This window comes from Lygodium microphyllum, chromosome 11, assembly GCF_053477565.2.
Source record: "Lygodium microphyllum isolate KBCC chromosome 11, Lygodium_microphyllum_v1.1.10, whole genome shotgun sequence".
Classification (NCBI taxonomy): Eukaryota; Viridiplantae; Streptophyta; class Polypodiopsida; order Schizaeales; family Lygodiaceae; genus Lygodium; species Lygodium microphyllum.
The window spans coordinates 59,339,815-59,357,020 of record NC_141145.1 but is presented as its reverse complement, the minus strand read 5'-3'; the positions used below and the strand labels follow the sequence as shown (position 1 = coordinate 59,357,020).

The following is a 17,206-nucleotide window of genomic DNA, read 5'->3' as shown; positions in this document are numbered from 1 at the left end:
ACAAGTAAATATATACACAAGAAGCATAACGGAGGGCCTTTACACCCAACAACCTCCTCCTTAAAGGTTTGCAGTTCACTAGTCGAATACAATGCTCATGTTGAGCCTTTGCAAGGCTCTTAGTGAAAACATCTACAAGGTTATCATGTGTGACTAGACCATCATCCAAAACCTGTTTGATAAAGTGGTACCGCACATCAATATGTTTAGTACATGCATAAAACAAGGCATTCTTAGCCAGACATATAGCACTCTAGCTATCACATCCAAGTACAAGTGTTTTGGTGGGCAGCCCGAAATCGTTGACCAAACAATCAAGTCAAATTGCTTCTTTCAAAGCATCAGTGGCTGCAATATATTCAGCCTTAGTGATAGAGAGTGTTACTATCTTCTGCAATCTAGAGCACCATGAAACTGCCCCCCAGCCAAGGTGAAAACATCCCCACTAGTACAATTGCAAGTATCCAAGCCACCTCATGTTTGCATCACAATATCCCTACAAATCTTGTTGAGAAACCCTTCACATGCAATTTGTGTTCTGCGTTTCGTGTTTAGGGTTTCATGTTTTGTGTTTAGGGTTTTAAAGTGGACATCCCCGAAAAGGGGTTGGGCACCCACAGTGGGGCACCATCCTAAACACCCGACGCTCTCCCTCTAACCACCACCCTAGACAGTCTCTTGCCTATTTGTAGGCTGCCTCTGTCACTCATTCTTCACGGCCGATTCATTCAGTTCATCACCTCCTCTCTCCACCCTCTCCAATGCCCTCACACCTCTTCAGGAGGACATTGCCGTTCGTCGTTTGTGATTGCCTTCATCATCTTCCTTGTGCTACATTACCCTTGTTCCCTTGTATCAAATTCCCTGCATGATTCAAATCTTCATCATTCCATTCATCAAAGTTTCTTCTCTCTTCTCTTCTCTTCTCTTCTAAGTGTTTACCAAGTTCACTCCATGTTCCTCCCCGCAAACCCTGCTGTCTCGCTAGTACGTCGTCTTTTGACATGGCATTAGAGTTGGATCTGCTTAAACAATGGCAAAGACCCTCCACTCCAGTGAAGCCAAAGACTGGTGGCAGGTTCGGCATCTACTTCTCTTCTTCTTCCGCTGCATCAACACCCTAACTAGCAACTACTCCCTCCTGCGTTTGCTGTTTTCGAGCCTGCATTCAAGGCTGCCGCTGCCGCATTCACTTCTGCTTTGTTGCATCTCTGCAACCTGGCGGCTCAACCAGTCTATTGGCAGTTGTGCTCTACTCAATCAGACTGCTGGCCGCTTTTCTCCGCTGCTAGCGGCTACTATTAGCGGCTCCTTCTTGCTACTACTGACGACTGTACTCTGTTGTTGGCAGCTCAACCAAACTGTTGGTGGTGATATTCTGCAGTCGGCGGCTCCTTCCTCACTACTATAAGCTACATTTACAGCTAGCGGCTCCTCCTTGGCAGCTGGCAGCTCCTCCCTACAACTGATAGCTCACTTCCAACCCTTCCAGCGTCCTCCCAACCCTTGAGACGGACATTATATTTCATGCGTTCGTGGCTGACCTCTTCCTTCTTCAACAAGGCACATTGATACTCATGACTTCTTTACCAACAAATGACTAATCTACTGAGTGCTACTATTGTGGCATCACTAAACACACAGCCGATGCTTGCCGACTTCAACCTTTGCTCCTCACCCCCCCTGGTGTATATATGTCTCCCACCCAGCACCACCTTTGCTACCTCTCCTTTCTAGGCCACAAAAATCATTCTGTATCGGCTATCAAAGTACTATGCTCAAGGCAATAAGACGCATCCGATATGCACTAAGTCCCTTTGAGCACATGGAGAATCAATTGGCGCTACGATCTCCTAGAGATCGTCGCAATGCCAGCGGCAATCTTCTCCCACCTATTTTCACGTACAGTGGCTACCACGGCCCGCGGTTCTATAGTCCACTTCATCAAGAGGCAATGATTGTTTAATACCGTCTCCTCGTCGGTCCGCTTCTTTGCGAGAGACAATGGTTTCTTGACTCCTTTCTCTTCTTCGGCTTCCTGGTCCGCTCCATTGAGAAGCAACGATTGTTGCCCACCCATTGCTCAGTCTGAGCCCCAGCCTTCACCCTCGCCCACCCATTGTTTAGTCTCAGCCCCAGCCTTCACCCTCGCCTACTCAGGTTCGAGAGGCCACCTCTAGGAGTTTTTCACTACCCCAGATACCTTCTTCAGCACAACCAGCAGCACTATCTGGGGTAGTGAAAAACTCCTAGAGGTGGCCTCTCGAACCTGAGTAGGCGAGGGTGAAGGGTGGGGCTCAATGGGTAGGCAACAATCGTTGCTTCTCAATGGGTCCGCTCCATTGAGAAGCAACGATTGTTGCCCACCCATTGCTCAGTCTGAGCCCCACCCTTCACTCTCGCCTACTCAGGTTCGAGAGGCCGCCTCTAGGAGTTTTTCACTACCCCAGATACCTTCTTCGGCACAACCAGCAGCACTTCCTTCATCCTCGAACATTTCGGAGTCCGTGATCCATGAGTTTTTGGATTTCCTATCTACCTCAGAGGGGGATTCAAAGAAGGATGATCTTTCTTTGCCCTTCGAGGGGGCATCTATATCTACTGCGACTTCAAAGGGGGCTCCTATTCCTCCAATTTCAAAGGGGGTCCCCACCCACTGCTCAATCCTTCACACACCCTGGCGGAGGCTTTTTACCTTCTTCTTCTACCCTTGGATGGGGTGGCTTCCTTCCCACGGTCATCTCACCTATTGATACCCAAGATCTCAAGGATCTACCTAGATCACGGCCTTGGAGATTCAACCACAACTTGGTGATGAGGCCTTCGTATTCCTTCTTGCATGGATGCACGGAGCTAGTGGCTTCTCTCCCAAGGTTGAGTTTCGGGTTCTCCAGTTCACTCTGTCTACTGTTCTTTATTGCACGTTCCCTTTCAAGTGGAAACCTTAGATCTTAGGAATCCTCTAGATCTTCTTCCTCTTCTTCTTGCCTTCGTCACTTGGTCGGCATGGAGCCAACTCCTGAGACCAAGTACAGGTATATCCTTATGGTTCTCGGCACCACACAAAGTCCGACATTCCTCCTATGCATTGCATGTTTTCAACATCTTTGTACTAGGGTGCTTGGGCAAGTGAACACTTTCCCCACAAGAGACACTGTGTTGGGAATAAAGGCTCACCTTGCCTTTTACCATGTGGTACACAAGTCTTTGTACCAAACATCAAGTGTCGTGCTCACTCTCTCACTCTACTGCTCTTAACTCTCTGCACCCTCACTCTCAGCTCAGCTCATGAATAGCCTGCACAACAAACTGGTATCATAGCACACAAGATGTGCACGCTTCCCGAAGCCAGTGACGGTCGTTAAGCCATGTGACAGATGAGCAGGAGCTTCAAGCACCAGTTATCAATGTTCGGCAGGTGCAAAAGAGGCAGTCGAACCGGCAGGCAGTATCACAGATGTCACAAGTGTTGCAAGTGGACTAGACGGATATATGTCGACAGGTCTCAGGCATTGTAGGTGACACGTGATCAGACTCAGATGACCAGGCTGTAGACAACGTGCTGCAAGCGACACGCGATAAGGCGGTAGACGACACACAAAGCGACGACCGGCAACCAAAGACCAAGACCAACGAACGTGGCATGCGAAGCCTAGAGACAACGGGCAAAGATCAACATTTTTTTTTAAAGAAATATATTTCTTTTTCTTTTCTTCTTCATCAGGCATTCACACGCCAAGGCACAAAGCCAAATTCTCCCCAAGAAAATTAGCAATAACATGGAATTAATTTTGATGAAATCTTTTCTTTTGTAGTCAAAATGACTACTTTGCGAACCATCATGGGCTTGGTTCCATCTAAGGACATGGAACTCATACAGATGGATGTAAAAACCGCCTTCTTACATGGTGATCTACATGACGAAATCTATATGCAGCAGGCTAATGGTTTTGTTGCGAAGGGAAAAGAACACATGGTATGTAAACTCAACAAAAGTCTGTATGGATTGAAGCAAGCACCACAAGAATGGTATCACAAATTTGATACATTTATGCAATCTTCGGGATTTTTATTGTTCTCAACTTTATCACTACTTATACACCAAGAAGGCAGCAAATGGCAGCCTTATTCTCTTGGTTTTGTGTGTGGATATCATGCTGATTGCAGGCAAGGATGTTCATGCCTTGGACTCCTTTCAGCAGAGTCTACACAATAGCTTTGATATGAAAGATCTTGGTGAGGAAAATCACATTCTTGGCATACCTATACTCAAAGACAAATCAAAAGGTCTTCTTTATCTGTCACAGTAGGAGTATATTACCTAAGTTCTGCAACGTTTCAATATGCAGGGGGGGAAAGCTATCAGTCTACCATTGCCTCTATATGTGAAACTTAGTGCAGATGACAGCCCTACATCAGATGATGGAAAGGCTGAAATGGCTAAGATACCCTATGCTTCAGGTGTTGGTAGCTTGATGTATGCTATGGTTGCTACACATCCTGACATTGCATTTGCGGTAGGAATGGTTAGCAGATACATGGCATATCCTAGCAAAAAGCATTGGGAAGCAGTGAAGGGTATCATGAGATACCTTAACAGCACAAAGGATTCGTGTATCTGCTTTGGTAAATAGAAGTCATTTGTTATTGGTTTCATGGATTTGTGTATCTACTTTAGGCTGTGCGTTTATGTTCACAGGAGCAGCAATCTCTTGGATATCTAGGCTGCAAAAGTGTGTTGCATTGTCTACTACCGAGGCAGAATATGTGGCTGCCACAGAGGCAAACAAAGAAGCTTTATGGCTTTCACATCTAATGACAGAGCTTGGGATTGCAGAGGTTCCTATCCTCCACTGTGACAGTCAGAGTGCTATTATGCTAGCATGGAATCCTGTCTTTCACGCAAAGACAAAGTACATACAGGTAAAGTATCACTTTATCAGGGATGTACTTAACAGCAAAGGCATTGAGCTTGTCAAGGTACATACAGATGATAATCTTCCAAATCTTCTTATGAAGGGTCTTCTAGCCCAGCGGTTTACTCATTGCCACTAGATGATGGGGGTTGAATAGTATATGTGTCTTTCAGCTTTGTACATACATAGACTTAGCTGATTTTTTCCTCTACCTTCAAGCACGTTGCCTTTAGGTGGGAGGTTGTTGGAAATAAAGGCTCACGGTGCCTTTTACCGTGTTCAAGTGTGAACACACCCTTTCATTTTTTGTACTTTATATATATTCAAAATCTAAAATGTGGTACACAAGTCTTTGTACCAAACATCAAGTGTCCTGCTCACTCTCTCACTCTACTGCTCTCAACTCTCTGCACCTTCACTCTCAGCTCAACTCATGAATAGCCTGCACAACACACTGTCCAAGTGACACCTGTTGCATGAGCATTCTTTAACATGTAGCATTCCATCCCCACCTCACTCTTCTCTTCTTCCCCTTTTTGGGCCTGAGAGGGGATGTTGAGAAACCCTTCACATGCAGTTTACGTTCTGCGTTTTCCATCTAGGGTTTCACAATGGACAGCCCCAAAAAGGGGGTTGGGCGCCCACAATGGGACACCATTCTAGACAGGCGACGCCCTCCCTCCAAGCGCCACCCTAGACAATCTCTTGCCTATTTATAGGCTGCCTCTGTCGCTCATTCTTGACGGATGATTCATCTAGTCCGTCACCTCTTCTCTCCAACCTCTCCACTGCCCTCACACCCCTTCAAGAGGACATTGCCATTCGTGGTTCATGGTTGTCTTCGTCATCTTACTTGTGCTACGGCACCCTTGTTCTCTTGTTACATTCACTCCATGATTCAGATCTTCATCATTCCATTCATCAAAGTTTCTTCTCTCTTCTCTTCTCTTCTCAATGTTTACAGAGTTCACTTCGTGTTCCTCCCCGCAAACCCTACTGTCTCGCTAATACGTCATCTTTTGAGAGATCTAATGTACCCTTTCCATAGCATATACATCTTGTTTGTGTGCCCTTAAGGTACTGGAAGATGCATTTCACTATCTCCCAATGAGCTTTGCCCAGATTTCACATAAACCTACTCACAACTCCTATTACATGAGTAATATCAAGTCTAGTAGCAACCATAGGATACATGAGTGACCCACAAGCTAAAGCATAGGAAACACCCTTCATAGTATTGGCTGCCTTATCATCCTTTCAGCAATCTTCTTTCCTAACCTTAGTGTAAGGTGTAATAGTACACGAGAGGCTTAGGATCAGCCATAGAAAACCTGTCGAGCACTTTACTTATGTACTTTTCTTATGAGAAAAATAAGAGCTATTGCTCTCTATCTCTTGTTACACGCATGCACAAAATGTGTTCAACTGCACCCAAATCCTTATGGAAAAGACCGAATTTAGTTGTCTTTTCAATGTATTAACCTAGCTCTTATGCTTACCAGCAATAAGCGTATCATCCACATAAAGCACAAGCATAACTTCCATCATCAGCCTTCTTTGTATATAAGCAATGATCTGCATTGCAGCTTTCATCATCAGCCTTTTGTATGTAAATAGTGATTTGCATTGCTTCTCTTGAATCCATGTGAGGACGTGATGACATCAAATTTCTTATACCACTGCCTAGAAGCCCACTTTAGACCATACAAGCTTCTCTTAATCCTGCACACCAAATGCTCCTTTCCTAGCATAACAAAGCCTTTTAAATGCTTCATGTACAACTCTTCTTCTAAATCACCATGCAAGAATGCAGTTCTAATATCTATTTGATCAAGCTTCAAATCCAAAGATGCTACAATGGCAAACAGTATATGGAGAGTGGTCATCTTGACAACATGTGAAAATACTTCCTAAAAGTCAATCCCCCCTTTCTATGTATAACCCCTAGTCACAAGCCTGGCTTTGTATTTGGGTTTGTCATCTACACACTTGATTTTATAGGCCCGTTTGTTGGGAATGGCTTTCTTATCTTTGGGAAATGGGATCAAATCCCAAGTATCATTCTAATATGAAGATTTCATTTCTTTCTGCATAGCAAGCTTCCACTTTTTCTTTAACGCACGAGATTGTGCCTCTTTGTATGTGAGAGGCTCACCCTCATCTATGAGTAAAATGCAGTCCAAAGAGGGATCAAACCTTTCTATAGGTCTTCTAACACATGTAGACCTTCTCACTCATGCTCCGTATTCTTGAGCAAAGGAATATCAATAACCTCATAATTTGGCTGTTGAACTACATTTTCAAGCTGCTGTAATTCATTTTCAGCATGCTGATTATGCTTCCCAAGCTAATTTTCAACATCCCTTTGCTTCCCATTTTCATCTGGCTCAATAATGACATGCTAATCATCAAAACTAGCATTAAACGGGGCTGAATTTTCAGTGGATAATGGTTGTTCAAGTGGTTAATCATGCTCAAATTTCACTTTCTTCTTATCTCAATCACTAGATGTGGCATTTTTCACCAGCTTTGATTCATTGAGTACCACAATTTGGCTGCGAATTACCTTTTTCATGCTTGGATCCAAACTCTATGACCCATTTCACCTTCATCTCCATAACCCATGAAGATGCCTCAAATGGATGTCATGTCAAGTTTGGTTTTGCTATCAATAGGTACGTGTACATAACATTCACAACCAAAGACCCGTAAGTGGTTATGAAGTAGGTTTGCGATGAACCGTTTTGAGTGCCAACGAACGCATACAACCTTTTAAAAATATCCAATGCCTCACTTTTTCGATTTTGCAAAATACAATCATCACAAAAGTCAAGCTTTGAATCTTTCACATCAACTCTTCCAAGAGAAGAAAGTGCCTGCAAACCCTTTTGGCTCATGTGTCCAAGAAGCTTGTACCATAGCTCCATGTGTGGCTGCACTTACGCAATTGCAACAAACTTTCCAAAAAGTGCCTTGCAATGCAAATAGTACAAAGTTCCTTTTTTATTGCCTCTAGTGACAAGCATAGATCCTTTTTGCACCTTCCATATTCCACCACCAAAAGTAGTGAAGTAATCCCTATTGTCTAACTATCCAACTGAAAGCATCTTGATGCTAGGTATATACCTAACATCATGACTAATCAATTCCTTGCCAGTTTGAAGAGCCAGGTATATGGTGCCAGTCCCCCTCTATGTCACATGTATAGTTATTCCCTAGGTAAACTTTCCCAAGATGACCTATTGCATAAGCACAGAAACACTCCAAAGACAGAGTTACATGAAACAAAGCACCATTGTCAACAATCCACAATTGTGACAACCCATCATGAGCAGATAACAAGGCATCTATCACATCTTTTTTAGTGATACACGTCTTCTATTTTCATAACATGTGGATCTGAAGACGCAACCAACAAATCTGCAATATCTTCATTTTTTTCTATCTCTTCAATGACAACCCTAGATACCACATTTGCCTGCTTTGTTTCTTTAGGGATAGAGTTGCTATCTTTCTATTCTTTTTGCCTTTTGCATTTATCTGCTTTTTGCATTCTTGTTCCTTTTTAAAATATCTGTAATCAAGCTTTTTATGCCCTTTGCATCCACATTGGTAGCAACTAACATCTTATTGTTTTTCCTTGCTTTTGCTGCAAATTTTGTGTTTATTTGCAGCATTTGACTTCTTTTTAGTCCTTACGCTTACATTATAGGCTGATCCATTGCTGCCCCCACTTGCCTTGCATCTAATCTCCTCATTAAGGATAGAACCACACACACCATCAAAAGTCAAGTTGGGGCTATTGCTCAAAGAGACAACCAATGCTTCCCATGAATCTATTAAAGTCATGAGCAAGAAGATAGCCTTCAACTTGGGATCAAAAGGCAGCAAGCCTACATCCTATAACTGACTCAAAATCCCATTAAATGCATTCAAATGCTCTAAGGCGGCTTGGACTTATCAAGCTCCAAGTTAACCAACTTCTACATGACATGGACCTAATTGACAGGTGTCATATTCTCATATGAAGCTTTGAGTTTCACCCAAACTTCACGTGCAGTGGAGAGCCCCTTGATATCAACCAAGCTATCATCTATAACTGCCATTTTGATGTAAGCAATAGCCTTCTTATTCATCTTAGCCCATTCATCATCTGACAAAGTAACATCCTTTTATTGTTCCAAAGCATTATCACAATCTTTCAGAAACAGGATACCTTGTATACGATCTTTCCAAAGATCAAAGCAGTTGCCATCAAATTTTCGAATCTCAAATAGATTATGTGTCAGCAGTGGATGCACAACAAGCCATTTTCAGCAATAAGGTGCTGAATACTGTCAGCCAATAGCATGGTTGCTGAATATAACACCAAGTACACAAAATGCACTTCCAAAGGTGCTCAAGAAGCAGATAATTCCCAATTTCAGTCCAAATAGGCTGATTACAGCATATACATGCACAAAATGTGACAAGTATGCATAAAAGACAACTGCCACTTCAATAATGCATCACTGTAATGCCCATTTGCAACAATCCAAGTGCTCTATATACCATTGTTTCACTGCACAATGAGCATTCAACAATAGATGTACTAAAAGAAGCTGCCTTTTGACAACATTTGATACATCCCAAGTAAGAATTTCTCCCACTCAACAATGGATCTGCTGTTATTTTGTTGCCAAAGCATGAATTAGCGCAAAATGCATCACCAATGTGAACAGTTCCAAAATTTCTCTGACAAATCTGCCCCAATTGTATTCATACAAGTTCCCGAGTGCCCAACAAGGGCAAATGTTGCAGAAATTCAACAAATTCTGCAAAAGCCCCAAATTTCTTGGGCCCAGACGTGCACCAATGTCAATGAATTCAACTCAGCTAAGCAAATATTCACCGATACACGAAAAGCCCCAAATGTTCCAAAGCCAATGTGAACAATGTCTGCAAGTTTTGGGTCAATTGTCACTGCACAAGCATTCACTGTGCAAAATCAAAGAAAATCCCAAAAGGGCTGACTGCTGTTGTGTCTAGAGATTGCTCCAGATTTAGTGAATGTCAGTCCCGAACTGACAGCAGGACTGCCACGTCACCACAGGAGAGTATGACAGCTGTCGCACTTTTCCAGAAGGGGTACTGCCAGCTGTTGTCCGCCATCTGATTTTAGGATTTCAGACTGTCTCTGATTTCAGGCTTTCAAACTGTCTGCTTTTAGGGTTTCAGATTGTCTGTGTAATTTTAGGGTTTCGGCCTGGTGTCTAAGCAAAAACGACCTATGCTTACCTGCCTGAGTAAAAGACGACCTACCCCTGCTAACCGAAGTAAAAATGACCTGCGCCTATACCAGATTTAGGGTTCTTGGCCCATCGCCATAGCCCAACACACATGACCTAGAAGGTAATGACCTGATGATTTTCTCACACTGAATGAGCTGGATCTAACTCGCACGGACTCCAGGAAGCACGCACACCTTGACCAAAGATCTTATACCAGTTAGAAGGGGGTGTGCACAATAGGAGTGTTGTGTGTGCAGCAGTAGAGAGTGCAGAAAGAGAAAAAACGTGAGTAGGGTGTGTACCACTATGGTACACACAAAAAATAAAAGAATATATTTAAACATAGGATATGGTACACACCCGTAAGGGTGCGTTCATATATACAAGCAAATATATACACAAAAAGCGTAATGAAGGGCCTTTACACCCAACAATTCTAAGCATGCATCCTACAATGGCTGTCAAACCCTAACTTCTGCTGTAAAATAGGGTAATTAGGGTTTACAACAAAGATTGACTGAAATCTCTTCCTTTGAAGGCTCAAACTGCTAGAAAATGCTGAGATAACTTGAGCGATGGCTGGGGGATGAGAGAGAATGTTGTAGAGAGAAATTTTTGGGTTTCATCATAGCGAGAAACACTGAAAGGCTATTGTTGCCTTGCTGAAACAGCCATGGAAGCTATCATCTATAGCTTAGGACCACCAAAAAGACTACTACCCCATCTTGTATGCTATCATCTATAACAAAAGGACCTTGGGCTGGTGTCACATGTTCACATTTGTTGAATCTTCAACAACACTCATGTCCAATTGTTTCCTCTTTTCACTTGCCATCCTCTTTTTTCATTCTTCAATAACATCCCCCTTCTTTCTACAATAATTGCACCTCTCTTTCTTAGCACCATCATCCTTTGTGTTTGAAGATTCCAAAGAAGAAGTTCTTTTGCCTTTACCCTTTGAGTTTGAGGGCTGCCATGACTTCCCTTTGTTCCAATGGCTGGCTACAAATACTTGATTGTCTATACTTATATTAGAGCGATTCAGTCTTGATTGCTCTTCTTGCAACAATAGTGCTACCAGCGCATCAAATGTGTGTGCATTAGCATCTCCTTTTGCAAGCAAACGAAGTGTAGTGGCAAAGATTTAATAAGTATTAGGTGGACCAACCAAGACACTAGATACAAGAGAGGCATCAAGAAATATTACATCAATATTAGCAAGCTGCTCCATAACGTCCTTGACACATGTAATATATGCATCCACAAAATCACCCTCTAACATGTGCTCCATCTTGAGCTACTTATACAAATAGGCTAGACAAGCCTCATTGCGCACTTGATACAACAAAGCAAGCTTATCCCAAGCACCCTTGGCCATTGTACACAACCAAATATGCAAGATAACCTATACTTTGACAAGAGTGCAATCAAAGAATGAGCTTGGGCATCACATCCATTCCATCTCACCGATTGGCTCTAGGAAGTGCAGGAGGAGCTAGAGCAAAAGATCCACCAATGATAGTGGATGAGCTAGAAGATCCTGTAGCATTTTGTGTAAGCGAGCCTGCAGACCAAACCTCTAAAAGACATACATAATCCCAAAGCTGCTTGGCAACAAGTACATGCTTCATCATGTATGCCCACATGGGATAATTAGTGCCATCCAATTTGTTTGAGTCCCCAAACATGTTGAATGAATCATTTTGCCTTGCCTTTCCTGCTGAATTTTCTAGTTTTTTTTATAACCAACCGTTGTCCAAAGTACAAATGCAAGTGGAGCACAAAGAGAAAGCAAAGAAAATATCAAAAACACACAATTTTTCAGAAAATTGATGGCATTGAGGAAGAATTTGCAGCTGAAAGGATCTGATGTGTGCAAATGTCGGTGTAAATGGTGTAATTGGCCTCAATGTCGATGAATTTGGGAAAATTTCACAAAAGCCCCAAATTTAGTTGGTGAAATTAGAGCTCGAATGTGAAAAGCCTCAAATTTTGGCCCAAACTTTAGCAATTTCTAAGGAAACGCAAAATCCCCAAATTTTTTATAACATTTGGGATTTTCAAGCAAAAACCCCAAAATTCTTGAAGAAATTTGGAAAAATTTTGCATTTGTTGTAAAATCACCGAATTTTGCACTTATTAGGGGCACTGTGTGAATAGGAGCAAATTTTAAGTGGCTTAATGTTGATTAAGGTTTGGGAGCTGAATATTTTAATGTAAAATAATATCGAGTGTCAGGTGGCAAATTTACGAAGATTGTCAAGACATTAAATGTTAAGCATGATGTGGTATAGGTTATCGGGTCTGCTTGTTAGCGTGCATACAACTATGGGCGACCAAACACATGTTGAGTGATTCCCTAAGACTGGCTAGCCCCTCCTTGCCAAGAGCCTATGCAGCCAAGACATGGATGGTAAATGCAGTTTTCCCTATGAGCATCCCAATGCACGTTGCAAGCATAGTCAAAAATGCCCCGAGACATGTAAGAGGTTGGATGGTTAGCTTAAGACAAAGGGCAGCAAGGTCTTGCTGTCCCCAACATCCCTTGGAGGAAGATCAAATTGATAGGCCTCCAAGTGATGTTGTGGTATTAGGATCCTCACATTGCATGGTAGATATCTAGAAGTAGCACTTTGGAGTTCAAAGGACAAGGCCCCGTATGAAGTCAATTGGGGTCCAAGAGGGTGGTTGTGGCCTAGTTCAGCAATTGCATAAAGACAAGTGAGCTTCTTCATAGACACCGCCCACATTAATAAACACAACTTGATAAAGAATAACATGAATTGGGCCCCATGATGTAGCAAATACTTGGCAGAGTATGGCTTCACAAATGCTTTCTGGCAAACATTCTAAGGATGCCTCTAGGATAGCTAGTAGTTCAAAAGAGGCTCCTACTTCCTATGGCCTGTGGCTCAAGGGGTCTAGTAAACAGCACTTGGTTGGCCCAATGCTACAAGACAGTGTCTGCTTGTGCTATCCACAATAGCACTTCAAGACTTTGAAGCATTGTCTATGGTCATGTGAAGTGATGCAACTGGTGTGGAGAGGTGTCTACTAACTACTGTGCCAAGTAGAGACTAGCTTGGGGTGTATCTCATGGGGGAGCCTGTGTTGGCAATCAATCAAGCAATGCCACTACCTATTGTATGAGATAGAGATGCGGGATATGGTCATCATCATCAAGGCTGGCTCATGTGTAAGAGTGGAACTAGAGGCTTTTCCCAACCATCACATGCTAGATCCTACTACGTCGCAATCAAAGGTATGAGAGATCATTGGGAACCTCACAAGGTAACCCATGTGGAAGGCATGCTACCAATTCATTTGTAGCGGTTAAGAGCCTCTCGATGTATGTCACCTTTGTAGAGCTTTGGTCATCTCTTATCCATTCCCTCCATGGCCATTGAGAGCAGCAATAGCGACACTTTTGACATAATTAGGAGCTTCAATAGCAATACCTTCACAGTTGGGGAAAACATGGCCGCTTCTTTACCTAAAGGCTTATAGGATAGCCATCATCAATGGTGTTATACTCCATCATGGCTTCTATCACCCATCCCCTCCAAACCACCCTAAGAAGCTTGTATATATGAGTTGTTTTGATTTATAGACAGCTCCAACTAAATTGTTGCGCATTTGTACTTTATTGTGTTTTCTTCTCACTTACGTAACTAGCCACACCTTTTTTCGCAAAGAAAAAAAAACATGCTTAGTTCTTGTCCAAAGGACAAGTTACCTCAAATATCCTCATAAACACATATTGGACCTCTGTCCTCCATGACTCAAGCTATTGTCCGCCAAGTCACTATGATATCTTTTCTTCTGCAAGTACGCTTTTATGACATCACAATGTCCCTTCTTGGCTGAGAACTTTTAACTACCTACAGGCAGGAGTTTTTCCATTTATTGACGACATAAGTACTCATACAATGTCTTGACCTTTTCAAAGATAAATGATTGTAAATCACAAAGCTTCATTCATATGTTGTTACTTGGCATCCACAATTGTGACCCACATCCAAATTTTAGCATTGAAACGTGCTATACATCACAAACGGTAGGAACCATGAGTTACATATCTTCTTTATTTTCTTAATGGCATCATTTACATTATCCCTTATGGTTTGAAAATATCATAAGAAAAAGTACAAGCAAGAAAAAGCATGTATAGGTTTGGATATGTACTCTGAGCTCACAGCAGCAAGACAATTTATGAGGACATCTAAAGCCAGTGGATCAGCAGTTCCTAAATCCACCCTGCAAGAAGAAAGCTCTTTTCAGCTCCAAGTAGACTGGAACTGTCCTCAAAAGTTCATGCATCTAAGTACCATCAAGCACATACCAAATCCGTGCCCAATTATCTTGAAACTCCAACAAACCAATGTTATGGAAACAAGCAGGTAAAGCGCCACCTTCTTGTTTCTCGTTATAGTTGAACCCTTGATTGTGTGGAATTTTTGAAATCTGGGGAAAATAAACGAGAAAACCCAAAAAGAAAAGAAAGAAAAATCAGATTATACATACAGCCCGTGTGCTGGACTATACTTAGAAGAAAAGTAATGGAGAAATGAAATTTTGAACATTAATAAGCTTTAAAGAACCCAATTCAGATGGCTTGCCAATTGAGAATTGCTGCAAATTACAGTGCATTCACTTCACTCTAGAAATAGGGCAATAACTTCAAACTGTAAAGCTATAAAAATCAAAAAAGGGTTACCCATTCCTAAGATGTTGTGCACAACCGACCCAATGCTGGCAATACTAGATTGATTTTGTACATATCATGTCACATCAGCCATGAAGCATTCCTACATTTATTCATTCTCTGAATAGAGCTATTACCTTGACAGGCTTCAACATACGGGTTTGTGCCATAAGAGTCAGAGGTTCTTAATCAAGCATTACTGAAGAAGTGTAATCAACAAGTCAAATCTTTTTTGCAGTAGTTAGACTTCTGGACTCCTAAAATTAACTGTCAATAGGTAATTAGAGTTTGTGTTGACTTTTCAACTTGGAAAAGCCCATGTATATAGGAAGGATATCAGGCTAAAGCATGTTGCCAACATAGACTTACAATAAGTAGACACCAACAGCGTAGCACCAACCAAGAACAAGTATAAGCATATCGATGTGAGGAGTGATATTAATTGTTGATTACGTGGAAAGTGAAAGCATGCATACACTCACACACCCTGAAGCAAGAAAGAGTGTGCATGTGCACATACACATGGGAGAGCTGGAATGATACCATGTATTAGATAAGCATGAATAAATGAAAAGTAAGCTTTTATCTCTACTGTAAAATAGTACTACCGTTCCCTAGCAAGAGGTTAAACGGTGCCATGTGTTAGAGGATGTTCATACTAAAACCATGTGACAATCTCCTCTTGAGTGAATAAAGTGAACAAATACAAGGTTGGCATATCAATCCCCTTTTAAGGAAGTAAGCATGCATCCTCATCTCTTTTCTCCCAAGCAAGTTACATAAATTTTTTTAAGTAGTTGTGGCATTTTGATATTTTCATCAAGTAGACCTAGTCATAAATGAACAATCCACAAAAGATTGACAATGAGTGGTCAATACAGTGACACTCAAGGACGCATTGTGTTAAGATTTTGCAAAATCCAAAATCTAAATAATTTACATGGCTCAAGTGTTTGACTCACATTAAGGTTATCTTCAATACGTAAGAATTTGTATCATTCCTTTAAGTGGCTTTCAAAAATGCAGCTTTGCTGTAAAAATGTCACTAAGAGCGGGATGTGTTTTGCTTTTGGGGGGTGCCACCTTATAGGCCCCTTTATCCCACTGGATTTCTTACAATTAGAACATGGATAACATTATAGGATCTTGGTTGCCTTACACTTATATGCCTACATAGTGCACACTAGAACCATTGCTGTAAATCACATCCAGGGGCCACTCAATCACATCCATCAGATGTTTAATATAGTATGTATGTCTTTTGACATCACAAAGGCATTCAAACATTGAGACATTTTCTATCCCCTATGGTCTCGTCCACGCTGTCATGATTCTACAGATAGTGATCGGGCTAGATTTTCTGACTTGTCACACAAAAGTGTCCACTAGTGGCAATTGTTTCATGTTTGGGAATTCATGCATTTCTCGGTTTAGCGGTTGGAGCCAAAACCAGAGGAACTGTCAGACCCACCCAGGCAAGAGCTTGATGTTGGTGGCCATGTCTAGTTGTGAGGCTAATTCAAGGCAACATTTACTACTACCTTGGAAGGTGTATGGCTTAGACACCTTGTAGCTAATCTCTTTGTGGGGTAGTTATCAGCAATAGCCTTCTGCACTGACAATTAAAATTCTACCTTGGAATGCACATGACTCAGATGCCTATTAGTGGATCTATGGGTGAAACAGTTTATCACTTATACCGGGTCTGCATTGACAATAGAAAGTCAGAGCATGAAGGATGTCGACCAACTTCCAGGTTTCTCCATCAAGGTTACTGCCATTTTTCATGCCAAAATCCTACTGCAAGTTTGCTCCCTTGAATCATTCCTTAACCAGTTTCCTCAGCCTTCTTGCACAATAGGCACCTTGGAGAGATGGGGAGTCTCTTAGCCAAAGTATCTCTGAGGGAAAACTACTGTACTGTAAACCCCCACATTAAGAGATTGAGCCTAAATATCTCTAAGGAGCAACTACGAACCCAACCATGGGCTCCCACAACTTGCTGCTAAAGTGACATCATATGAGTTCTTTTGCATTGTCAATAAAACTTAAATTGTCTCATCCCACTGCCCACCTCAACTTGTGCAAGCTGAATACTCCAAAATCACACTGCAAATGATCAACATCTGTAATGTCACAAGCTTTTTGTATTTCAGTTTTAAACATTGCAACTTTCAGCTCACATAGTGGAGTAATGACCATGTCATCATCCACATAAATAATTAAGATCAGCAAATCCTCACTAAACCTGTGCACCTAGAGGGTGCTTTCAGTTGGGTAGTTTGATAGTTTGTTAAACCAAGGTGAACCAAATA

At 42.0% G+C, this 17,206-nt stretch overlaps 1 protein-coding gene across 2 annotated transcripts in view; it reads right to left on the bottom strand.

Annotated features, from left to right (window-relative positions):
* LOC148028860 (uncharacterized) overlaps positions 1 to 17,206 on the bottom strand; it is a 139,175-nt gene that overhangs the window by 38,881 nt on the left and 83,088 nt on the right. Inside the window, exons 6-8 of one of the 2 annotated variants that reach the window (XM_087687633.1) lie at positions 14,529 to 14,650; positions 14,372 to 14,443; positions 13,989 to 14,067 (exon numbers count right to left, since the gene is read on the bottom strand). In XM_087687633.1, coding sequence (XP_087543759.1) covers positions 14,064 to 14,067; positions 14,372 to 14,443; positions 14,529 to 14,650 — 198 coding nt within the window. In that variant the 3' untranslated portion in view covers positions 13,989 to 14,063. Of the gene's footprint in view, positions 1 to 13,988; positions 14,068 to 14,371; positions 14,444 to 14,528; positions 14,651 to 17,206 lie in introns of those variants that run through there. The other variant, XM_087687632.1, reaches the window with a different exon arrangement.